At 46.6% G+C, this 26,600-nt stretch overlaps 1 protein-coding gene across 1 annotated transcript in view; it reads left to right on the top strand.

Annotated features, from left to right (window-relative positions):
* Window positions 1-25,228, top strand: part of SBK1 (SH3 domain binding kinase 1) — a gene marked incomplete at its 3' end in the record, with an annotated part of 74,922 nt that extends 49,694 nt beyond the window's left edge. Inside the window, exons 2-4 of the mRNA XM_083373033.1 lie at window positions 21,730-21,932; window positions 23,049-23,251; window positions 24,440-25,228. Coding sequence (XP_083229159.1) covers window positions 21,730-21,932; window positions 23,049-23,251; window positions 24,440-25,228 — 1,195 coding nt within the window. The remainder of the gene's footprint in view (window positions 1-21,729; window positions 21,933-23,048; window positions 23,252-24,439) is intronic.
* Between the last annotated feature and the right edge of the window lie 1,372 nt (window positions 25,229-26,600).

Genomic DNA, 26,600 nt, shown 5'->3' with positions numbered 1-26,600 from the left:
CTTAACTATGACCACGGGTTTCTAGATTTTAGTACAGGGGTCCTCAAACTTGGCCCTTTTATGACTTGTGGACTTCAACTCCCAGAATTCCTCAGCCAGGCATGCTGGCTGAGGAATTCTAGGAGCTGAAAGTCATAAAAGGGCCAAGTTTGAAGACCCCTGTTCTAGGAGCTAGGACTCAGGGGTAGGCAACCTAGGCTCTTTTATGACTTGTAGACTTCAACTCCCAGAATTCCTGAGTCAGCATGGCTGGTTCAGGGGTTCTGGGGATTGAAGTCCACAAGTCATAAAAGAGCCAAGGTTGCCTACCCCTGAGCTAGGTAATAAGGTAAAGGTAAAGGTTCCCCCGCACATGCGTGCTAGTCATTTCCGACTCTAGGGGCCGGTGCTCATCTCCGTTTCAAAGCTGAAAAGCCAGCGCTTGTCCGAGGACGTCTCCATGGTCATGTGGCCGGCATGACTATACGCCAAAGGCGCACGGAACGCTGTTGCCTTCCCACCGTAGTGGTCCCTATTTTTCTACCTGCATTTTTACGTGCTTTCAAACTGCTAGGTTGGCAGAAGCTGGGACGAGTAACAGGCGCTCACTCTGCTACGTGGCACTCGGGATTCGACCCACCAAACTGCCGACCTTCTGATCGACAAGCTCAGCGTCCTAACCCACTGAGCCACCGCGTCCCGAGCTAGGTAATACTTCTCCTCAAAAGCGGAGGAAGGATCAGTGCATGCAAAAAGGGGATGAGACCAAAGAAAAGTGGGTGGGGCCAAATGAAGGTGACGCCTGAGAAGAAGCCAGCAAGCCCTCTTTCTCATTCATTAAACCAAAGCTGGGGGGGGGGAAAACTCGTATGTTTGGCATAACTTCCTCCACAACATCAGGTCTACTGTCCCTGTTCTGAAGGTCAAAACTCTTCTTTGAAGAGTAGGCCAGGTGGTGCTCCAATCCAGCGGACCTGACCAGGACAACAGCCAAATGAATTTGCTTCTGCTATCTCACCGTAGTTACATTTAAACTGTTAATTAAGGCTAACAATGATTACTGTACTCTTTGTGGGTTTAATTCTTTTCCCTCTGCCATGGTAAACATTCAATTTCAGTGGAAATTTTCAGGAAGGTTCAAGTTGTCCATATGGGCTCGGTAGGCTATTTATGTCTTGATTTTAGACTAAGGTCAAAGAGGGTCTCCTTTAGTCAAGGTCAACTTCTGGTGGCTTCACCAGAAGACCTGTGGAGTTTCCTGGCCATTAATACAGAGGCGATTTCCCCGTAATGTCTATGGAGATTCTCAATCATCCAAGCCATGATTGTCTCAAAAGCGTTTTTGAAGAGGCAGCTGAACTTTCTTGTTTTTTGTTTTTTTTCTTTGAAGACATTTCGCTCCTTGGATGAGAAGCAAAATGTCTTCAAAGAAAAAAAAAGTCCAGTTGCCTCTTCAAACAGCACCTTTGAGACGATTTCCCATCATGTTCTTTGAAGATTTTAATGTTGTTCTTCCCTTTCTAGCCTGCAGCGCTAGAATTTCCCGGCAATCTCCTACCAAGTGAAATGCAGCACGGCTTTCTTTTCTGGAGATCAGCCAAGATCTTCATGATGCTGCTACTAGCTGAGGACAAGAGCCCTAGCTAGTCTGTCTTAAACAGAAAAAAGAGGCCAAATTGGATGATGGTTTGGAATCCAGCCCATTATCTGATGGAAACCGCCAACGTAAAATAATGCTCTGATTTCTGAAACCTCTTTTATTTTAAAGATTCTCAAAACGTTCTTCAAACTCTTCACCTTTCCTCCTGCTCCTGACCAAACTCCACTGGATGATTATGAAAATCAGGGCTTTTTTTCTCATAGAACGCTCAGAACGGAGTTCCGGCATCTTTTTGGGATGGAACCTTGTAGGGTAGGCAAGGCGGGTTGTATGACATGTGTGAGTTCCGGCACCTTTTTCTTTTACAAAAAAAAGCACTGATGATAATAGTCAAATTGCTGATAATTTGCTGCCCTTTATGATTCCTAAATCAATCACCTTGCTTTGCCTAATGCTAAATATGATCTCACTCTGATGACGTGTAGTGGCATTCAATCTTACAATTCAAGATATCCAGATCTAAAGATGCTTCCATTCATCTCCCCCTGGCTATCCACAATCACAGCTAGAGCTTCTCAAGTCCAGGGATGACACCTATTAATAACCAACTAGGTGTAGGTGCTAATTCTCTTGCTGGTTATGACTGTCCCCCCAAGGCTATTCCAGGCACGGTCTCACACTGTCCCACATGCATTTCACAGGCCCAGAAAAAAACGAAATGCTCGAAAGCTTAGCATGAGCATATCACCGCTTTTAGCAAACTGCAGGCATAAGAACAGGGAAGAATAACACTAATCTGGGGATGCTGCAGCCGTCATAAGTATGAACCAGTTGCCAAGCACCCAGATCTTGGTCAAGTGAGGATACTGCATTGGTCATCGGTGTGAAAAATGGTCATAAGTCACTGTTTTTCCATGATGTTGTAACTTTGAACAGTCACTAAAAGAAGTGTTGTATATTGAGGACTACTTGCACCTAGAACAGGGGTGTCAAACTGCCGGCCCGCGGGCCGGACGCGTCATCCCAAAACCGCGCCCACCCCTTTGCCGGCAATGGAGAAAAAGCTCTGATACGTTGCGCGACGTCACGTGACGTAGCGAGTTTGACATGTCTGGCCTAGAAGACTTCCTGAAATGTTTTTTTTTCCCCAAGCCTGGGAAAATGAGATCCTCTTTAAAATCTCTGCAGGTTTAAAACAGGATGGGGTGAAGGGTCACCTACATCTTTCGTTCACCTGAGGCCGGTGAACAAGGGAACAAAACCATTTCCACCCGGTGAACTGAGAGCTAAATGGAGTCCAGAATATGAAGCTACTTAGCCGTCAAGAGCGGTTTCCTGAAAGAGGAGGTTTTATTAGAATCCTACCACTGACACCCACACCAGCATTCAGCAAACCGTGGCTTAGCAAAGAGGGCCCCAGTTCCTGCTCACTCACCCGTCATCTCTCCCTAATTTTGCGAGGGGATCATTCAGAGAAGTTATTTTCAGCAATGTGAATTCTTTTGTATTTACTGATTTTCCGAAGCCTCCTCGTTCTACCTTGGGGCTATTTAAAGAAACTCAGTCGAGTTGAGGCATAAAATAATAGAGAGGGACAACGGGGATTAGCCGAAAAGAAAAGAACAAAAGCAGCGACAAGAAGAAACAGCCCACCACATAATAAAAAGCACATCGCTCATTCCAGAGCCAATAAATTCCCTATAAAGTCTTCTGGTGGAAAATAAAGGATAGAATGCGGTTTCCCCCGGGCTTCTCTCTGCGGATCTTTCGCTGCTCCTGTTTGACTCAAGCCACATCTGCAAACATCTGCTGTTACCAAGGCTGAAAGTGCTTCCTTCCAAAATTGTCCTTGGGTGACAAATGGAAACGGGCACCAGTTTCGTTGAAATAGAAATAGAATCATAAGGTTGGAAGGGACCTTGGAGGTCTTCAAGTCCAACACCTCACCCAAGGCAGGAGACCCTATACCAGGGGTCTTCAAACTTGGCCCTTTTATGACTTGTGGACTTGATGCATTGTACATAAACAGGAGGGGCTTTGTAGAATTCCCATGGCCATGTTGACTTTAGGAATCCCCCACCATCTACCTCAGGGGTCTTCAAACTTGGCCCTTTTATGACTTGTGAACTTCAACTCCCAGAATTCCTCAGCCAGCAACGCTGGCTGAGGAATTCTGGGAGTTGAAGTCCACAAGTCATAAAAGGGCCAAGTTTGAAGACCCCTGCCCTATACCATCCTGATCAAATAATTGTCCAGTCTATTTTTTAAAAAAAACCTCCAGTGAGGGAGCACCCACAAATCCAGGAGGCAAGCTATTCCACAGATTAATTGTTCTCAGTGTCAGAAAATTTCTCACTTCTAGGTTGGATTTCTCTTTAAGAAACTTCCACCTATTACTTCTTGTCCTACTCTCAGGTGCTGTGGGGAATAAGTCATCCCCTTCTTCTCTGTGACAGCCCTTCAAATACTGGAAGACAGCTATCCTGCTACCTCTGATCCATCTCTATAATAAGCTAGACATCCCTAATTCCCGTCCCCATTCATCATACAGTTTAGCCTCCGAATCCCTGGTCATCTTTGTTGCCCTTCTCTGCACACTTTCTAGGACTTCGGCATCTTTTTTGGGGGGGGGGTACCGTGGCGAACAGAACTGGATGCAGTGTTCCAAGGGCGGCCTCACTCGTGTGGTATAGAGTCACACCAACACTTCCTGTGACCTTGGCGCTAATCCCTCTGTTGATGCAGCCTAGGACTGTGTTGGTTATTTTGGCAGCTTAGTAAGGCTGTGTCAATTTTTTATATTAATATTAATATTAATTGAATTTCTATACCGCCCTTCTCCCGAAGGACTCGGGGCGGTGTACAGGGCAATAAAAGCATTACATACAAAAGTTAAAATAAAATTAAATTAATTAAGCCAATTAAGTAATTAAATTAATTTTCCCAGATAGACGAGGCGGGGCAGAAGTCCAGATGAGCTAACTCTTAATTTATTGCAAAGCTGCATCAGCAGAAACTTGCAGGTCTGAAAGTACCAATCTCCCACTGTCTCTTTTTACAGTCTGAGAAGTTTTAAAATTTCTTTCTCTGCCCCTTATGCAGCTGGGGGCTTCCCTTATCGGATTGTTCCCTAGACACTATCTCTCCTCTCTCCGTCTCTCAAGGTCATTTACGTACATCATTACGGGTTAGCGCCCTGTGGCCTGAACCCAATCCTCTGGCTCAATTTTTTAGCTATGTCAGCTAAAAAAACCCCAACAACCCTGTAATTCAGGGGTTTCTATAAACATCAGAAGTGGGAAAAGAAATGTGTGAACGATTCTGCAGAGGTTGAAATGCTTTTCTTTCAAAGCAACCATTAGCTCCCACAGATTCGGGATGGGGTGCTTTGCCCTCTTCCTGAGTGATGGTGGGGTTCACCAGCCACACCTGTGCAGCAGGCTTATTTAAAAAAAACACACCACCCTCTTTACCCTTCAAGCTAAAACCCAACAGAATTGTCCATCTCTGCTTTAAGTCATAGTTGGCTGGTTTTACCGAACACACATTAATGCAGGGTGTATAAATCACAATGTTTTGGATCAAACCAGGGAGGGAAAATCATTCATTTGAAGGGTTGGGTTAGAATAGCCCACTGCAGTGCTCAGACAAGGAGAATTGGACCCAGGAATAAAACACCAACTGGCATTTTCCTGGGGATAAAAATTGTATTTGATCTCTGGATTAGCTTCATTAAATGGACACTCTCATGGATGGACGCATTTTAAATCTTTTTTTTTCTTCCTTCTTTTTTCATGATTTCTGATATATATTGGTGTGGTTTTTCTACCAGCGCCGAACTATTTTAATTTTCCAGTTGTACTATGCAAGGTGCAGAAGGGGAGTATTCACTGAAGTCCCCCTGGAATGTATTTACTTAGGAATTTGCAGTTAGGAAATTAAATTAAGAAACACGAGCATTGAAGTTTTACTTGATTAATTGCCAGGGAAGAAAGTTGAGAGCCATACTGACTTCCATTTGAAACTTTGGACATTCTGGTTCAGAGACGTAAAACAAAGGGGCTTGGAACAGCCTTGCCTTCTCCCCCCCTCCCAAATTAAATTTCATACAAATATGAAGTATTTGCCCGAGTGAATCAGATAATTTCCTTTATACGCACTTCCATGAAAAAGTTTCACCCCAAATTTTTACGTTTCAACCGAACCAAGGAAGGGTGTCCAAATTTTAGCACCCTCCAGCATTCACTATGTCCTTGTTTTAATTCTGTAAACAATTGCCCTTAAATGGCAATTCAGAGGTCCCCAACCTTTTGGGCTCCAGGGACCGGTTCCATGGAGAGAGGTTTTTCCACGGACCGGAAGGTGCCTGGTTTTGTGCGCTGCCTGCATCCCACGGATGGGGCTTTGATTGTTCGTGCAGACCGGTTGTTGGCGTGCCACGGCCCGGTACTGGTCCACGGACTGGGAATTGGGGACCCCTGTACTAGTTCTTTCAGCAGTGCAGGATCAATATTCCTGATTGTTACCTGGTCCCTTCCACCAATGATTCTTCCTTCCTGAGCACAAAGAATATTAGGAAGGATGGAAGGGAACAGAGGGACCTGATAAATTTCTGTCTCTGGCTATCGTGTTTCCATTGCAGATTTTCATTTGCTAATTTAAAGAGGCAGGCAGGCATTTAAAAGCGACTCTTGGACTAATTTTCTATGGAGATTCTCAATCATCCACCCCATGTTTGTCCCACAGGTGCTTTTCCGAAAGGCAACTGGACTTTCTCGGGGGTTTTTTTTTTCCTTTGAAAATGTTTCACTTCTCATCCAAGAAGTGTCTTCAGTTCTAACTGGAAAAACAACAACAACAACACAACCCCAAGAAAACCCAGTTGCCTTTTAGAAAAAAACACCTTCGGGTACCTGTCTAGCTTTAAAAGAAAGAGATCACCTGTGTGACAAAGGTACTCACGTTTGATGGGTAGCTTCAAACTAGCTTCAGGTCTTTAAGCCTGGAGGAGTGGAGAGTCCTTTAAATAAAAATCGCCTTGAAGTACAAGGCTTGCAGGCATTTGGATAAGTTGTAAGAAGGAACGTTGCTCCATTTTAGGAAAGAAAAAAAAACTAGCAACACATCACGTGTTCGCCCAACAGTCTAGGCCAGATTAAAGTGGGGTCAATTCTCCTAGCATCATGTGTGAATAGGAGATCGCCTTAAGCCATAACAATGTCTTATTTCTGTTGGCAGACTATACAGGCAATATTTGTTTTAAATTCACATAATGGGTTGAAGTTCCAGGTCTCAGAAAACTACAGATATATCTTTCCACTTACGCTTAGAATGGCATTCAACAAGCTATCTTAAACTTCTTCCAAATTGCAAGACAGGCAAGTCTTTTCAAGCAGGCTTACTCCAAAGTAAATGCTTCTTGTTCTCACGTAAGGCTGCAGGGAATTAATCATCCCTCAGTGAACAAAGGCAGATGATTAAGTCAATACGGTTTTTTTTTTGCACAATGCCTTCTAGTTTTAGATGATAAATAAATCTTAATTTAAGCAGAAGAGTTGACCTTTGAAATATGTAGGATAACATGACTAAGAATAGGAAACAAGCTAATCCGCTTCCGTGCAACAGCTCCAGAATACAGGTAGTCCTCAACTGAGCCCCAAATTTATGTCGCTAAGTGAGCTCTGCCCCATTTTACGACCTTTGTTGTCACGGCTGTTAAATGAATCGCTGCAGTTGTTAAGTTAGTAAAACAGTTGTTTTAAATGAATCTGGCTTCCCCTTTGACTTTGCTTGTCAAAAGGTCACAAAGGGGGATCCCATCTTCTCAGGATGCTGCCAATTTTGAATTTTGATCATGTGATAATGGGGATGCTGCGTAACTGTCATACGTGCGAAGAACGGTCATAAGTACTTTTTCCCCAGTGCCGTTGTAACTTTGAACGGTCCCTAAATGAACTGTTATAAGTTGAGGATTGCCGTATTCTCCGATTTGGTGTTATCCAGCAGCGGAGCGTTCCACAAGTTAAATGGAAACCGTGCTGCCCTGCCAATCTTCCCTCTTCTGGTTGCACCGATAAGGTCACCATGGTTGACTCTGTTTGTGCAAGCTATGGTTTATCCACCCTGCAAGCAACTAACTATCTCATGTTTAATGCATTGGTTAAACTAGGTCATCACGTGAAGTCATCCTGCTGGGGCTTGTTGGTTTTTGACTTTGCATATTAGGGGAACGAAGCCAGAGCAGCTTAGTGGTTTGGGCAAATACAACCAATTAAATTAAAAAGCCTGCTTGTCCCAATAATCCACGTTAAAACCTGGGGCTCATACAGGATGCTCAGACTGGCTTTGCGAACAGCTGCGCTTATCTGGTTTCAGCAGCAACCAAGCCAAGGCAAGTTTATCTCAAGGTCATAAATCCAGTCCAAGCAACATGCATGTAAAAGGTGATCTTACTAGTATCCAAAGGGGGGAAAAAGAGCCAAAGAATGAATCCAAGGGGAAAATTCCATGACCAAAGTTTAGGACTGTGGTGGTGAACCTATGGCACGCGTGCCACAGGTGGCACGCAGAGCCCTCTCTGTGTGCACGGACACCGTCGCCCCAGTCCTAGGCCTTCAGCTGGGTTTTATAAAACCTTTTTGCTTTAGGCCTCCGCCTCTGTGTGCAAAAAGAAAAAAGGTTCAATCAATCAATCAATTTCAACTTCTTGCGAGAAAAAAAGATCTCGCAAAGTTGGAATTGATTAATTGAACTTTTTAGTCCCACCTAGTCTGCCGTTACCACCACAGCCATGCCCACCCAATGGGCCACGCCCACCCAATTGGCCACACCCAGCCAATGGGACATGCCCACCAGGCACCTGCCGATATATAAGTGGGTTTTGGGTTGCAGTTTGGGGACACAGTCTCTAAAAGGTTCACCATCACTGCTCTAAGGTAAAGGTTCCCCCGCACATGCGTGCTAGTCGTTTCCGACTCTAGGGGCCGGTGCTCATCTCCTTTTCAAAGCCGAAGAGCCAGCGCTTGTCCAAGGACGTCTCCATGGTCATGTGGCCGGCATGACTAGACACCAAAGGCACACGGAACGCTGTTACCTTCCCACCGTAGTGGTCCCTATTTTTTCTACTTGCATTTTTACGTGCTTTCGAACTGCTAGGTTGGCAGAAGCTGGGATGAGCAACAGGCGCTCACTCTGTTATGCGGCACTCGGGATTCGACCCGCCAAACTGCCGACCTTCTGATCAACAAGCTCAGCGTCCTAACCCACTGAGCCACCGCGTCCCATCACTGCTCTAGGAGCAAGGAAAAGCTCTAAGCCAGGAGCGTCCAACCTTGGGAACTTTTAAGACTTGTGGACTTCAACTCCCAGAATTCCCCAGCCAGCTTCCTCTTGTAGGTGACTCTTGAGGAGCCCTTCCAGTTCCAGTTGGTTCTCTTCCTTCTGCTGCTGTCAAATACTAGAGGGCTGGGAAGAGGGAGCTTCAAGATGAATTACCATGAGGCTGGTTGGGGGCAGGGTCTGGCAGCCCGGGGGTGTGTGCCTTTCGTCTGGGTCTTTGTGGGCAATGGAGTCCAGGTCATGAGATGCTGTTGATTAAATAAGTCATAAGAAGCTGGTTTCACTCCGAGCCAAACCAACCTCAAGCAAACCCTGTGAGGTTCCAGCGTGATGGTGGCCCTCAGCCCAAATGTTTGCCTAGATCAGGGGTAGGCAACCTTGGCTCTTTTATGACTCATGGACTTTCCATGAGTCATAAAAGAGCCAAGGTTGCCTACCCCTGGCCTAGATCAACATTTCTCAACCTTGGCAATTTGAAGATTCATGGAGTTGAGTTGAGGTCCATGTAACTTAAGGCTTCCAGAGTGCCACCATCATGCTGGGACCTCACAAGGGTCTGCTTGAGGTTGGTTTGGCTTGGGTGAAACCAACTTCTCATCATGCAACTTATTTAATCAACGACATCTCATGACCTGGACTCCATTGCCCACAAAGCAACATTGGCCTAGAATATCAAACATGGACAGGTGAAAGCTGAATTGACTTTATGGAAGAGTAAGAACTGTAGTAAGCAGCGTGTCTGGGATTGCTTTTCTCTCCTCTATGTTATGTCCATTTCTTTTTCCTTTCTCTCCCTTGGTATTATTTATTTATTTATTTATTTTATTATTTTGATTTATATACCGCCCTATTCCCGTAGGACTCAGGGCGGTTTACAGGGCAGTTAAAATCATACCCTACAAAAATTAGAACATTTAAAACAGTTAATTAAAACAATTAATTGAAGTTAGTAACACAGTTTTTAAGTGAATCTGGCTTTCCCATTGACATCAGCTGATTGACACTGCTGATCAGATTATCACTGCAACCGTCATAAATATAAGTCAGTTGCCAAGCGTCTGAATTTTAATCACATGACCATGGGGATGCTGCAACGGTCATGTGAAGAAATGGTCAATGGTCATTTTTTTCAGTGCCGTTGTAACCTTGAATGGTCACTAAATGAACTCTTGTAAATTGAGGACTACCTGTATTGGAAGTAATGAATGTCTGCTTCCTTCTCGGAAACATTACTGATTTTCTTTGAGTTACAATAAGCTTCACATTCCCAGCCCTCTGGCCATGGCTGAGGATTCTGGAGACAAAAGTCCCCACATCTGGAGGGTGGTTCTTGAACCAGCTGCTCCCCAGATGTGCTGGATTTTCATCTCCTGAAGAACAGAAAAAAAAAGGGGGGATTGCACTGAATGCCCAGGACCATTTGATCGGACTGCAGTCATAACCTGAAACCAGCTTAACTTTCTCTCCTGGATCCTTAAAAGTGCAACTTAAATTAGTGGTAGAGAGCAAAATCCTTTTTTGGCTCAGAAGACTCAGAGAAATAGGCACCACCTGTCTGTTCGGGCCTGCAGGGAGATGTTTCAACGTCAGCGTTCCTTTGCAGAATCTTTTTGAGAGCTGTCCAAAAAATCTGAGCACTTGAGAGCTGCACCTTCCAAATCTTTGATCTTGATGTTCCTCCCCCCCCCAAACTTGTGGATTCCCACCTTCCTTTCTTCCTGCAGCCTTTGCTTGGGGGGGATTTAATACCAGTAACCCTCCCCTCCAGTTTTATAGTTCTTGTATATAGGTGGAAAGGAAAGGGGAAGGGGAAAGGAAAGGAAAGGGAAAGGGGAAAGGAAAGGAAAGGGAAAGGGGAAAGAGGAAAGGAAAGGGGAAAGAGGAAGGGGAAGGGGAAAGGGAAAGAGGAAAGGGGAAGGGGAAAGGAAGGGGAAAGAGGAAGGGGAAAGGGGAAAGGGAAAAGAGGAAAGGAAAGGAAAGGGGAAGGGGAAAGGGAAAAGGAAAGGGGAAGGGGAAAGGAAAGGAAAGGGAAAGGGGAAAGAGGAAAGGAAAGGGGAAAGAGGAAGGGGAAGGGGAAAGGGAAAGAGGAAAGGGGAAGGGGAAAGGAAGGGGAAAGAGGAAGGGGAAAGGGGAAAGGGAAAAGAGGAAAGGAAAGGAAAGGGAAGGGGAAAGGGAAAAGGAAAGGGGAAGGGGAAAGGGAAAAGAGGAAAGGAAAGGGGAAGGGGAAAGGGAAAGGGAAAAGAGGAAAGGAAAGGGAAAGGGGAAAGAGGAAAGGAAAGGGAAAGAGGAAAGGAAAGGGGAAAGAGGAAGGGGAAAGGGGAAAGGGAAAAGAGGAAAGGAAAGGGAAAGGGGAAAGGAAAGGGGAAAGAGGAAAGGGGAAAGGAAAGGGGAAGGGGAAAGGGAAAAGAGGAAAGGAAAGGGGAAGGGGAAAGGGGAAAGAGGAAAGGGGAAGGGGAAAGGAAGGGGAAAGAGGAAGGGGAAAGGGGAAAGGGAAAAGAGGAAAGGAAAGGAAAGGGAAAGGGGAAAGGAAAGGGGAAGGGGAAAGGGAAAAGGAAAGGGAAAGGGAAAGGGAAAAGAGGAAAGGAAAGGGAAAGGGGAAAGAGGAAAGGAAAGGGAAAGAGGAAAGGAAAGGGGAAAGGAAAGGGGAAGGGGAAAGGGAAAAGAGGAAAGGAAAGGGGAAGGGGAAAGGGAAAGGGAAAAGAGGAAAGGAAAGGAAAGGGAAAGGGGAAAGGAAAGGGGAAAGGGAAAAGAGGAAAGGAAAGGGAAAGGGGAAAGGAAAGGGGAAAGAGGAAAGGGGAAAGGAAAGGGGAAGGGGAAGGGGAAAGGGAAAAGAGGAAAGGAAAGGAAAGGAAAGGGAAAGAGGAAAGGAAAGGGGAAAGAGGAAGGGGAAAGGGGAAAGGGAAAAGAGGAAAGGAAAGGGAAAGAGGAAAGGAAAGGGAAAGGGGAAAGAGGAAAGGAAAGGGGAAAGAGGAAGGAGAAAGGGGAAAGTAAAGAGGAAAGGGAAAGGGGAAAGAAGAAAGGAAGGGGAAAGGGAAAAGAAGAAAGGAAAGGGGAAAGGGGAAAGAAAAGGGGAAAGAGAAAGGGGAAAGGGAAAAGAGGAAAGGAAAGGGAAAGGGGAAAGAGGAAAGAGGAAAGGAAAGGAAAGGGGAAAGGAAAGGAAAGGGGAAAGAGAAAGGGGAAAGGGAAAAGAGGAAAGGAAAGGGAAAGAGGAAAGGAAAGGGAAAGGGGAAAGAGGAAAGGAAAGGGGAAAGAGGAAGGGGAAAGGGGAAAGTAAAGAGGAAAGCGAAAGGGGAAAGAAGAAAGGAAGGGGAAAGGGAAAAGAAGAAAGGAAAGGGGAAAGGGGAAAGAAAAGGGGAAAGAGAAAGGGGAAAGGAGAAAGTAAAGAGGAAAGAGGAAAGGGAAAGGGGAAAGAGGAAAGGAAAGGGGAAAGGGAAGGGGAAGGGGAAACGGCAAGAGGCTGGAATTAAGCCTGCCAAATTTATTAACATAAAACAGAGCAAGACAAGACACCAACCATGAAACACGAACCATGAAACAGGAGCTATTCAAGCGGTTGCCTTCAGCAAACCAGCCCTCCTACGCATTCCCCTTTTATACAGTTCAGGGCGTGGCTTCTCTCTGCCTCCTTCCGAGGTGCCCCATTGCCTTCCTCTGTTTACTCCTGATTGACTGCCTCCTGCATCGGGCGTCCTTGAACAGGGACAGCTGTGGGTCATCTTCATCCACACTGTCAGGCTCACACAGCTGGGTCTGCGTCGTGACCAGGTGGGAGGGGCCTGGCTGAGGGCTCTGCGGAGCCTCAAGGCCATCATCAGCAAGCTCTTCAACACCCCCCTCCTCCTCCTCTGAGTCGTCCGACCCAACTGCCGAACCCACAGGCTGACCCTGAATCACAACAACATTTAAGGTAGCTTCATCCAAGTCAGATTTCTCCTTCATCACCAGAGAGCTGCTGGTACTCGCATGATCCTAGAGCAATTAGTAATTGATAATTGTGCTGTGGTATAAGACCACACTTGAAATGATGCATCCAGTTTTGGTCACCAGGACCTAAAAAGATGTCAAGACTCTAGAAAGAGTGCAGAGAAGAGCAACAAAGATGATCAGGGAACTGGAGACTAAAACATATAAGGAATGGCTGCTGGAATTGGGTAAGTGTAGTTTAATGAAGAGAAGGACCAGGGGGGACATGATAGCAGTCTTCCAATATCTCAGGGGCTGCCCCAAAAAAGAGGGAGTCAAGCTATTCTCCAAAGCACCTGAAGGCAGGACAAGAAGCAAAGGATGGAAACTAATCAAAGAGAGAAGCAACTTAGAACTAAGGAGGAATTTCCTGACAGTGAGAACATTTAACCAGTGGAACAACTTGCATCCAGAAGTTGTGGGTGCTCCACCCCTGGAGATTTTTAAGGAGAGACTGGACAACCATTTGTATAGGGTTTCCTGCCTGAGCAGGGGGTTGGACTAGAAGACCTTGCCTGAAGAAATCTGCAGGGACTCGTGCAGGCAGTCTCTAAGAATCAAACATAATTGAACAGAAGAAAACAAAACGCATCGTTCTGCTATGTTTCAATAATAATAAACTAAATCTCTGGATGGCTTAGAACCAGTCACTTTCATGGCTGGCTCTCCTCGATTTATTTATGCAAGCTGTAAAGGTCAGAGCAATGTAATTCCATAATCCTTGGATTGTGGATTATTGTGTTATGCCCAGGCAGTTTTTGCAGCTTGGAAGCCGTAGCGTGTGGTTTGGTGTGATGCATAAAGCTTGCTTTTTGTGGTTTAATAATTAACAAGCCAGGGTTAAGTGAGGTATGGTGCTGCTTGAATGCAGTCGCGTCTGTGATTGTCTCCTTTCAGACTGATGGACAATCTCCTCCAGGTGACAAAATTAGGAACATTAAACCTTTTGCCTCTAGAACCAAGCATAAAAGGCTCACCTTTAATAAGACAGACACGGAGAAATTCAGGGGGAACGAGCATGTAATTTAAATTCTAGCCAAAGGAATTAAAGCAAAAATATTGAGGGGTCCTTGCTGCTCTCTTAGCTGGCTTGTTTTCTTGCAGACGTTTCATTACCCAAACTAGCTAACGTCATCAGTGCTAGAAGGGAGTGGGGATTGTAGAGAGGAGGAGGAGGAGGAGGAGGGGAGGACTGTGGGGTCCTTAGTGCTCTTTGAGCTTGCTGCTTTTCTTGCAGACGTTTCATTGCCAAACTAGGTAACATCATCAGTGCTAGAAGGGAGTGGGGATTGTGGAGAGGAGGAGGAGAAGGAGGAGGAGGAGGAGGAGAGGACTGTGGGGTCCTTGGTGCTCTGAGCTTCCTGGTTTTCTTGCAGACATTTCATTACCCAAACTAGCTAACGCCATCAGTGCTAGAAGGGAGTGGGGATTGTGGAGAGGAGGAGGAGAAGGAGGAGGAGGAGGAGGAGAGGACTGTGGGGTCCTTGGTGCTCTGAACTTCCTGGTTTTCTTGCAGACATTTCATTACCCAAACTAGCTAACGTCATCAGTGCTAATGCAAACCAGGGACCCCCTCGTTTCAACCCTGAGCTACAAATATTCTCTTTTAAGGGTAACGGAAATATTATTTCCCCCAGTATTGTTAATTGTTCTCTTCCCCCACCCCCCACTTATTAGGGAGTGGTCCATGGCATGACACTGAAAGTTATGGGAGGGGGAGGGAGGGCTGTTGGCTGAAACAAAACAAACAAAAAACAAAAAAAACGGTTTCCCACCCCAGGATTGAAGCAGGATGTGGAAGAGAGAGATCTGAGCTCTTCCTGGCCCTGCTTTGTAGAGAACCTGTTTTGGAGGTGAGTTGCTGGTGGGGACCCAGAGCGGATTTTGCTCCAAGCAGATTGCTGAAGGCATGAAAGAGATTGCTGAGGGCAGAAGGGGAGGGACGTTGGAGGTTAGCAAAGGAACAAAGGCAGCAAAGATAAAGAAGGAGGGAGGGAGGGAAAGAGACAAAGCCGAAGAGGGAGCAGCTGGTGGGGCTCCGAGGGGAGGCGAAGGCAGCTAAATTGGGTACCTGAGCAGCAGGAGAGAAGAAGGACGGCTCCTGAGATAAGAGAGAGGAGACTTAATTGTGTTTTGTTCCCAGCGAGCTGTCTAGCCACAGAGCCAAGCGTGCTGCAAAGACAGCGGAAGAATGCCAGGGCTACAAGAGAATAAGCATCGGGTTTCATGGCCCGTCCGTTGGTTGCCGGGAAAGCAATAGCAATAGCCCTTAGACTTACATACCGCTTCGCAGTGCTTTTACAGCTCTCTCAATAAGCGGTTTACAGAGTCAGCCTCTTGCCCCACCAATGCTCTGGGTCCTCATTTTACCCACCTCGGAAGGATGGAAGGCTGAGTCAACCTTGAGCAGGTCAGGATCGAACTCCTGGCAGTGGGCAGAGTCAGCCTGCAATGCTGCATTCTAACCATTGCACCACCAGGGCTCCTAATGCGACATCCAATCGGCTACAGCAATAGCCAATAGACTTGTATACCGCTTCGCAGTGCTTTATAGCCCTCTCTAAGCGGTTCACGGAGTCAGCATCTTGCCCCACCAACGCTCTGGGTCCTCATTTTACCCACCTCGGAAGGATGGAAGGCTGAGTCAACCTTGAGCCGGTCAGGATCAAACTCCAGGCTGTGGGCAGAGTCAGCCTGCAACACTGCATTCTAACCACTGTGCCACCAGGGCTCCTATTGCAAGATTATGATTAGCTAGCTATAGCAGTAGCACTTAGACTTATATACCCCTCCATAGTGCTTTATGAATGAACCTTTATTGTCAAAGTACAACCATGTATACATTGAGATTTAACAGATTTACAGGTTTACCGAGTCAACCTCCTGCCCCCAGCAATCTGGGTCCTCATTTTGTGGACCTCAGAAGGGTGGAAGGCTGAGTCAACCTTGAGGCAGGCAGAATCAAACTGCTGGCAGGGGGCAGAATTAGCCTGCAATACTGTATTCAAACCACTGTGCCACCAGGGCTCCTATTGCAACATCTAATTAGCTATAGCACTAGCAATAGCACTTAGACTTATATACTGCTTCATAGTGCTTTACAGCCCTCTCTAAGCACAATACCTTGAAGAGCATCAAACGTCCATATCTGCCTATCCCAGGTCCTTGGGAAGGAGGTGAAGAAAAATGCCAAATCCAATCTGGCTAACTGGGCAACCAACCCTAATAATTACAAATCTGGGAGTTGAAGTCTACCCATCCTAAGTTTCCAAGGTTGAGAAGCACTATCTTATCATGATGTTTATACCTGCAGGCTCAACCAGGCAGGGGATATGGTCCTATCTCTCAGCTCCCGATTAAGAAAGAAGTTGCTTTATACTAGTAGGTTCATACATTGTGCCACACCAGGGTTTGCTAACTGTGGCTTGTGAAATAAGCCCCCCACCCCACCGATTATGGCTTATAGGCAAAAAGCAGTGCACGAAGCCAAGCCTAAAGAAGCAGAGTAGCACGAGCAATGCTGATTTATGGAGAGTGTTTGGAGCCGCATCCCGGGGTGAGTAGGCTGATGTGTTGCCAAGCTCCCAAGTTGGCTGGAGAACATTGAGTGTCACAGCAAGCCAGCTACCTGGAATGCCTGCAGGGTTTATGGGATGGTTGCCCACTAGGTCATGAGAAGCTACGCTTTTCAAGGACAAAAGGAATCAAGAACCAAGCTGAAAGACACCGAGCCTATATCGAGAATAAACCTCAATGCAAGAAAAGCACTCTGCAGATGCCCAGAGATACTTTTTTTTAATTAACCTTTCACAGACTAGGATGAAGCTCTAGCAGTGGAAAACTCGGGACAGCATCTACCATTTTAGCCCTTTCAGTCAAAATATAATCCTTCAGGCTGGGTTGGGTTGACTCAACATGGTTGAGCTGATTTTCAAATTAACCAATTTTGTGCTTTTTCATAAGATACGGGAGCATGTAGGCTGGGTTTGCACACACTTTAAGCCTCTGAAAGTTCAAGCAAGATTCCCATTAACAGAAATAGGATACAGTGCCAGTGCTCCTGTTTGATGTTGCACAGACTTGGTTAAGCATGGCACGAGATGGGGAGATTGGCGTGCAGCCCTGTGAAAGGATAAATAGTCTGATGCCATCGGAGAATAGCAGTACCAAGAGGATAAATTCCTCCCCCCCTCTCTCTCCCTCCCTCTCTCTCTCTTATTACCCATCTCTCCAAAATAAGGAATAGAATAAATGGAATGGAATGGAATGGAATAGAATAGAATAGAATAGAGTAGAGTAGAGTAGAGTAGAGTAGAGTAGAGTAGAGTAGAGTAGAGTAGAGTAGAATAGAATAGAATAGAATAGAATAGAATAGAATAGAATAGAATAGAATAGAATTGAATTGAATTAATGGAACAGAACAGAATAAATGGAACGGAATAGAATAGAATAGAATAGAATAGAATAGAATAGAATAGAATAGAATAGAATAGAATAGAATAGAATAGAATAGAATAATAGAATAGAATAATAGAATAGAATAGAATAGAATAGAATAGAATAGAATAGAATAGAATAGAATAGAATAGAATAGAATAGAATTAGAATAATGGAATGGAATGGAAGAATAGAATAGAATGGAATAGAATAGAATAGAATAGAATAGAATAGAATAGAATAGAATAGAATAGAATAGAATAGAATAGAATAGAATAGAATAGAATAGAAGAATAGAATAGAATAATAGAATAGAATAGAATAGAATTAATGGAACAGAACAGAATAAATGGAACGGAATAGAATAGAATAGAATAGAATAGAATAGAATAGAATAGAATAGAATAGAATAGAATAGAATAGAATAGAATAGAATAGAATAGAAGAATAGAATAGAAGAATAGAATAGAATAATAGAATAGAATAGAATAGAATAGAATAGAATAGAATAGAATAGAATAGAATAGAATAGAATAGAATAGAACAGAACATTGTTTATTGGCCAAGTGTGATTGAACACACAAGGAATTTGTCTCTGGTGCAGAAGCTCTCAGTGTATATACAAGTAACAAAAGTGACAAATCATAAATCATAAAAAGAGTCAATCATAGGTCATAAGATACAGCCAACCGATAGTCATAAGTTAGCAGTAGGTAACAGGAAAGATGAGAAGGATAATAGTAATGCAGGCCTACTACATGGTTAGATGTCTGTAGGCATAAGAGAGTGCTTGTGGTAATTAGGTGTGTTTAGCAGAGGGATGGCATGGGGGGAAAAAAAAAACCCTGTCTCTGTTTCTCGTTGTTTTGGCGTGCATTGCCTGACAGCAGCATCCCGGGAGAGCAGTTGAAACAGATTATGTCCAGGATGTGAGGGCGTCTATAGATGTTTTCTCAGGCCTCTTTCTGGCTTGTACAGGTCCTCAATGGAAAGCAGGCTGGTTGCAATTGTTTTTCCCCCGTCTCCTACAACTAGTCTTCCTGACTATAAATATGGCTGGGGAATTCTGGGAGTTGAAGTCTCCCAAGTCGTCAAGTTGCCAAGGCTGGACACCCCCGGGGCATTTCCTGCCCTCTCTCTTGATTCCGAATTGCACTGTTCTTTCTCTCTCTCTCTCTCTCTCTCTCTCTCTCTCTCTCTCTCTCTCTCTCTCTCTCTCTCTCTCTCTCTCTCTCTCTCTCTCTCTCTCTCTCTCTCTCTCTCTCTCTCTCTCTCTCTCTCCTTTGCTCCCATTCTGTGCTATTTCACACCACTTAATAATAGGGCAGTTGTTCCCAAGCTCTGTAATTCCTCACCCACCCACCCCCAGCCCCCTTCCTGAATCTGGCTGGATTTAGCCAATGATGTCAAGCATCCTACTCTTATCACATGTCCTCCAGCCTTCTCAATGAGCTGCTAAGGAGTTGCCAATTACACTTGGCACCAGTGGGTACCTTCCAGGCTTCAGGACATCAGGAGAATTAAAGCAGGCGGCTTTGCAGGGCTTGGGAGTTAAATCATCTGGATTTAAAGCTCCTGAAGCGATCAAGAGCTGCCTGGTTTTCAGTTGGGATAGGGAGAGTGTCAGATTAATCCCAATTTAATTGTACCGTAGGCATTCTGGTGCCCTCTAAATATCCTGGAGTCAGAATCCCGTAATTCCCAGCCATTAGGGCAGGGGTTTCTTTAGGGGAAGGTCTAAAAGTCAACCGGGTCGGCACAACGGTGTGACCGAAGCAATACAAATACAGGAAGTCCTGTATTCGTTTAACGACCATTCAAAATTACAACGCCACTGAAAAACTAAGCGGTCCTGGCCCTTAACGACAGTGGCTGGCTCTCGAGGTCACGTGCTTCATTTGCAACCTTGTGATCATGAAGATTGAAAATATGGGGGGGGGGGTGGGGGAAATAACAGGCAGAATTATCTTCAGATGATAAATCAAGCAGAATACTGAATATAAATTAAGGAGGGAGGGATGGGTGGGAATTTTAATAAGGATGGAAAGGGCTGCATTTTTTAAAAAAAAAATGGACTTGAATGTGGAAGAAATTGCAACTGACAAATCTTTGCGTGCCGGGAATAATTGCTGTGTTTTAATCTCTTAGCTAATGGAATCAGAGCAATCCTGGAAAACCCTGATTTTTACAATGCTGTATACTCTTCCAATTAAGGCTGTACGAATTCCAGTGGAAATATATTTGTGCATTCTGAACAGAGGCTAGCTTCAAAACTCTCCAAACAAAGGAAGAGTCTACAAAGAAAACAAAGCCCCCCCCCCTTAAATACCAACCAGGCTAGATAAGCTTATCTCAGGAGAATATTTATTTTTTAAACTGGCTGCTTTAGAAAAAAACACATGTTGCTAGGTCCTTCAGCAATTTCTCTTAAGCATTATCTAAATTCAAGGAAGATAATGTAGAAAGCCTGTTTATCTTACGCCAGGCTGCAGATATAACTGGTAAGGATTCACATTTACTTGTCCTTTTTGTGGACTTCAAAAAAAAATCTCTTTTTTAAAAAAAAACCTGCTAGACTGGAATAGAGGCCTATTAAATGCACCCTGTAATGTAGGCAAGATTGCTGGTTGCTTGCAGGATATTTTGCTCCGTCACAGAAAAGACACGATCAAGGAAAGGGGCGATAGAAGAATGAAAGGGGAATTCCGGGGAAAAAAAAGATTATCTGATCAGTTTTACAACATGTCTCTCTTCTAATCTCTGTTTTCTAAATGGCAACGGCCATAAGTGTCTAATCTCAGTGTTGTTTCTCAGTCTTGGCAGCCTGAAAAGATGTGGACCTCCACTCGCAGAATCCCCCAGCCTGCTTGCATGATTGAATGTTTGGCTCTTTTTTAAAAAACCTGGGCGGGTGCACTTAGAAAAGGGGTGAACCGGTCTGCACTTGGGCCCCATCTTGACTTTTTTGATATGCCCCCCCCCCTTCTGTAGTTGAATATAAGCTGGGAATCGGACAGGATGGCTATTTGGGGGATATTTGAAGTGGAGAAATGGGTGCCTTAAGTGTCTTCCAGCGGCGCGTTGGCTCAGCGGTTAAAGACACTGAGCTTGTCAGGTGGAAAGCTAACAGGCCTAGTTCGAGACCCGAGCAATGTGTGATCGGGTGAGTTCCCGTTCTTGCCTCAGCTCCTGCCCACTTAGCAGTTCAAAAGCATGCAAATGTGAGTAGGTAAACAGGTGCCACTTCGGTGGGAAGGTAACGGCGTTCCATGCGCCTTGGCATATAGTCCTGCTGGCCGCATGACCGTGAAAATTGTCTTCGGACAAGGCTGGCGTCCTCAGCTAAGAAGCGGAGATGAGCATCGTCTCCTAGAGTCAGACATGACTGGACATGGGGGATCTTTACCTTTAAGCATCTTCCAGATCTAAGACACCAATTTTGTCCTTAAAGTCCTCCTCCCACCAAGAAGTACAACAATACATTATCCAAGTCATCAAAAATCAGGATAATTGTGTTCAGGGCTTCAGTAGGGAGGGAGGGGGAGAGAGAGGGGGGAGAGAGGTAGGGAGGGGGAGGGAGGTTGGGAGGTAGGGGGAGAGACAAGGAGGGAGGGAGGAAGAGGGAGGGGAAGAGAGGGGGAGAGAGGAGGGAGGAAGAGAGAGAGAGGGAGGGAGGGAGGAAGGGAGAGGGAGGGGGAGAGAGGGAGTGAGGAAGAGAGGGAGAGAGAGGGAGGGAGGAAGGGAAGAAGGGAGAGGGAGGGGGAGAGAGGGAGGGAGGAAGAGAGGGAGGGAGGAAGGAAGCGGGAGGGAGATAGAGAGGGAGGGAAGAAGGGAGAGGGAGGGGGAGAGGGAGTGAGGAAGAGAGAGGGAGGGAGGAAGTGGAGAGAGAGAGGGAGGGAGGGAGGGAAAAAGGGAGAGGGAGGGAGGAAGAGGGAGGGAGGAAGAGAGGGGGAGAGAGGGAGGGAGGAAGAGGGAGGGAGGAAGTGGGAGAGAGAGAGGGAGGGAGGGAGGGAAAAAGGGAGAGGGAGGGAGGAAGAGGGAGGGAGGGAGGAAGAGGAAGGGAGGGAGAGGGAGGAAGAGAGGGAGGGAGGGAGGAAAAGAGGGAGGGGGGAGAGAGAGCGAGGAAGAGGGAAAGGGACTGTGAGAGAGAGAGCTCCGTTTATGCTAACCGGTTTGTTAACCTTAATCTCTCTTTTCTCCGATCACCCCTCTGAAGCTCGAACGAGCATCTTAGCATTTTTTAAAAACCACATATTTCCACGGAGCCAACATTCTTTCTCTGTACGAACCTTCCCTAAGGACCAATTTACGTTGAGAATCTGGGGAGGCCAATTCCCTTTGCGCCGGCGGATGACCGCCGTCAACCGATTCCAAGGACGGGTGACCGAAATCTCCCTCTTTCCCCCTTCCAGCGTGACCATGAGTGCCGCCTCCATCGAGCAAGAGCCATCCCGCAAGATGGCCTGCTGCGGAGTCCCCCTGATCACGGAGGACATGCAGTCGCTGGCCATCCGCACGCTTTCCGGCACGGACATCAACAAGCACTATGACCTCATCCGTGAGCTGGGGAAAGGTACCTACGGCAAGGTAGACCTGGTCTCCCATAAGAGCACAGGTGAGTTCCGGGGAGGAGGGGCAAAATAGGATGTTTCTCTCCCTTCCCCAGGCACGATCCATGCTTTGAATGGTTTAAAAAGGGTCAAAAAATAATAATTAACCCACTTGCTCCTTTGCTAACTTGGTGTTTCTCAATCTTGGCAGCTTTAAGACGCGTGGACTTCAACTCCCAGAATTCCCCAGCCAGCAGGGCTGGCTGGGGAATTCTGGGAGATGAGGTCCACGCGTCTTAAAGCTGTCAAGGTTGAAGCTGTCCAAGCCACCAGGTGAATTCTGGTGAAAAGCAGACTAAGGTGAGGAAAATGAAATTATTCACAGTTCAGGAAAATTCACGGTGAGCAGAGGATACAGCCATTCCCTGGCTTAAAACCACAGACCAGAATGTCTGTGGCTAAGCAAGGAGGAGGTTAAACAGTCAGGTCCACTTTTACAGCCTTTTTTTGCCATGGTTGTTAAGTGAATCAATGTTGTTAAGTGAATCACATGGTCATTAAGCAAATTTGGCTTTCCACACCCCCCCCCATGGACTTTGCTTGTCAAAAGCCAGCTGGGAAGGTCCCAAGTGGTGATCCTATGACCTTGGACCCTGCAACGGTCGTACATATGTGCCTGTTGCCAAGCGCCCAGATCTTGATCACATGACTGTGGGGATGCCATGATGGTTATAAGTGCGAGGGCCAGTTGTAAGTCCCTTTTTTCAGTGTTGTGGTAGTTCTGACTGGTCATGAAACGAATGGGGTTGCAGGGCCAGGACTACCACAGCTACGCCTTCTCCTGGTGACCACACAAGGCACTAAGCACAACCCACATTTCACAAACCGTAGTTTCTCAATTCGTGCAATATGCTAAGCCAAACCTAACCCACAAACTGTGACTTAACCAGCATAGAGCTGTAGGCCAGGAAGACTGAAAAACTGGGACCGTTTACTTCGCTAGTGATCAAATACATTCATTGAGGGATGCACAAAAACTTGAGTCCTGTTAAAAGGTCACGTTTTGAGTTCGAGCTTTACCTGGGCAGTGATTTGCAGGGCCATCTGATCACCTTGAAGCCCCCCATCCCCGAGGGAGTTGCTCAAAGTCCTCTTTCTTCCCCCGTCTTCTCCTTCCACAGGCACCAAGATGGCTCTGAAATTTGTTAACAAGAACAAGACCAAGCTGAAGAACTTTTTGAGGGAGTTCAGCATCACCAACACTTTATCTTCAAGCCCTTTCATCATCAAAGTCTTTGATGTGGTCTTTGAGACGGAGGATTGCTACGTTTTTGCCCAGGAATATGCCCCTGGGGGAGATCTTTTTGACATCATTCCTCCCCAGGTAAGTGGACCTTGGTTGCTCCTTCTTCACCTGAATGGAAGACAGGCAAGATGGCTTCTAACAGAATACCAAGATGGGCAACTGGGTCTACCTCTGTTTCCTGAAGCTATTTCATGGACGCTTGATCCAATTATGGTACTAACAATATGGTCTGGAAACCAGATGTGATCTTCTCATCTGGCCCGCGGCTTCATCTTGCTGTATCCTGCACAGATGTTACTTCTGATCTTCCCATGGGAAGATTTCAAGAGCTGGGAAGGCTGGGCAATGGAAGATTAACTTATCCCTCACTCGGCAATTGCCGTATACGGCCTTCATTACTTGACTTTAAAGTAACGCAGGAAATTTCTCCTTAGTTCTAGGTTGCTTCTCTCCTTGGTTTCAGAACTTAGGAAGAGAGAGAGAGAGAGAGAGAGAGAGAGAAATAACCTTATTGTCACTTTAAAAATGTACACCAATCGGCATACATTAAAATGAAATTTCATTGCATTATATGCAATAATCATAATAGTAAAGTTGGAAGGAACCTTGGATGTCATCTAGTCCAACCCCCTGCTCAGGCAGGAAACCCTATACCATTTCAGGCAAATGGCTGTCCAATCTCTTCTTAAAAACTTCCAGTGTTGGAGCATTCACAGCTTCTGGAGGCAGGTTGTTCCACTGATTAATTGTTCTGACTGTCAGGAAGTTTCTCCTTAGTTCTAGGTTGCTTCTCTCCTTGACTAGTTCCCATCCGTTGCTTCTTGTCCTGCCTTCGGGCGCTTTGGAGAATAGCTTGACTCCCTCTTGCATTTTAATGTATGAGATTAGTGTACATTTGAAATGACAATAAAGTTTCTCTCTCTCTCTCTCTCTCTCTCTCTCTCTCTCTCTCTCTCTCTCTCTCTCTCTCTCTCTCTCTCTCTCTCTCATCAAGGAGAGAAGCAACCCTGAATTAAGGAGAAATTAGTTTCCATCCATTGCTTCTTGTCCTGCCTTCAGGTGCTTTGGAGAATAGCTTGACTCCCTCTTCTTTGTGGCAGCCCCTGAGATACTGGAACACTGCTATCATGTCACCCTTAGTCCTTCTTTCCATTAAACTATATCAGGGGTTCTCAAACTTGGTCACTTTAATATAGCTTGAGATGCTCCTGGACTTGGGCATGTCCAGCTGTAAACTCAGCTCTCGACATCTCTGTCTGCCTGCAGGTGGGTTTGCCAGAGGACATGGTGAAGCGCTGTGTGCAACAGCTGGGTCTGGCCCTGGACTACATGCACAGCAAAAACTTGGTGCACCGGGACATCAAGCCGGAAAACGTCCTCCTGTTTGACCGTGACTGCCGGCGCGTCAAGCTGGCCGACTTTGGCATGACGCGCAAGGTGGGCTGCCGCGTCAAGCGCATCAGCGGCACCATCCCCTACACGGCGCCCGAGGTGTGCCAGGCCGGCCGGGCGGAGGGCTTCACGGTGGACGCGAGTATCGATGTCTGGGCTTTCGGGGTACTCATCTTTTGCGTGCTGACCGGCAACTTCCCCTGGGAAGCGGCCACGGCCTCGGACTCTTTCTTTGAGGAGTTTGTGAGGTGGCAAAAGGGGCGCCTGGTGGGAGTGCCCTCTCAGTGGCGCCGCTTCACCGACAACGCCCTGCGGATGTTCCAGCGCTTGCTGGCCCTCGACCCCGAGAAACGCTGCCCGGTGAAGGAGCTCTTTCTCTTCATCAAGTACGACCTGATGTCCGAGATGCGCCGGCGGCCGTCCTATCGTTCCCGCAAGCACACCGGGGACAAGCTCTCGGCTGGCCCACACCGCCACGAGACGCCCAGCGGCTGCACCCCAACCCCACTTAAGAGGACCATCCTGACGGAGGGCAGCATCTCTCGGCTGGCAGCTTCGGAGTCTGCTCTCCCTTCCCCTGGTGGAGGAAGCAGGACTGACGGCCGGGCAGACAAGGCCAAAGGCCAGATGGTTTTGGCGACCGCCATTGAGATCTGCGTCTGAGGAGAACGCGGCACCTATGCCAAGCCAGCATTCTGATATCAGCACTGGATCTTCTTTCTGCCCTGGGATAGGTGGTGTGTAGAAGGAATCTTTTTTTAAAACACACACACACACACACACACACACACACACACACACAAAGATCCCCCGATTGACTGGCATTTGCGTCTCTCCGAACCGCAAGCAAAACAATACAGTAGAAAACCAAGGGGGGAGAAGAACAAAAAAAAAGATGATTTATCTGATTTTTTGAAAGATGCAAACGGTTTGTGGCTGGGCAGTCGAGGCCACGGTAGAAATAGGCATGGTGTGTAAAGCAGGAGGGAGGGAGGGGGATGCAGAAAAAGGACTGGGGGGTGGTGGGTCATCATGTGTGTGTGTGGGGGGGAAGAACTGGAATAATTGGTGAGCTTGTGACACCCATTTCATCCAGACAGAAGTTGCTGTTGGGTTAGTTGTGGGTGGGTGGGGAAGGTCTGGGGAGGGGAGGGAAGGTAGAGACATAAAGAAGGGAATAAAGGGGTAGACATAGGCCAGAACAGCCTTGGTGATCGGGAAAATAGGGCTTCCCCCCCCCCCCCGCCAAAGAGTCGATGCAGAGTCAAGAGCATTGCCTTGCGCTGACCTCTCCATCTATGGACCTCTAATGCCCATCATCCCTGCTGTGCTGCCTGGTTGGGGAACATGGGAGTTCCCATCCTATGTACTTGAAGGACATCTTGGGCTCAACTTTCAGGTCGGTTGGAGCCCCTGAGAGGATAAGGAGCTGGATTTCATAGAGTCTCGCTCCATCAGAGGTTCTGGGGGAAGTTCAGAAGAATGAGACACTTCTGGGACCCGTGGCCTGTGAAATGGGGCTAGGAGGTGTTCTCCCCATGAGACGCTCCCCATGGCTGACTTAGGGGGAGCTTGGCACACCGTTGCCCCTCAAATAGCTCCTTGTTCCAAATTCAAAGCGACCTCTTGGAGCGGGGAGAGTGTCCACTGACTAAGGCAGGCCATATCCTCCTCGCCTCTTTGCCTCTTCTCAGCAGGGAAGAAAGTCTGGTTTCTGACGGGCACGGGCTCTAGAGCAGTCTTTCTCCACCTTAGCCACTTTAAGACGGGTGGATTTCAACTCCTGGAAGTCCCCTGGCTGGGCAGTTCTGGGAGTCGAAGTCCACCCGTCTTAAAAGTGGCCAAGGTGGAGGAGCACTGCTCCACGGAAAGCTTTTAAGTGCCGAGCTGGGAAGAAGAAAGATCTGAGCTTTCACAACGTGGCCAGGAAAGCATTTGGTGCCACTGATGTAGCAAATGTTTTCTGTGTCTCTTGTGTGAGTGTGTGGGCGTGCATGGGTGTGAATGTGTACAGGTGCATCTGTGCGTCTCTCCA

The sequence above is a fragment of the Vipera ursinii genome (genome assembly GCF_947247035.1).
Source record: "Vipera ursinii genome assembly, chromosome: 13".
Taxonomy (NCBI): Eukaryota; Metazoa; Chordata; class Lepidosauria; order Squamata; family Viperidae; genus Vipera; species Vipera ursinii.
This window is presented reverse-complemented; position numbering and strand designations above follow the sequence as displayed.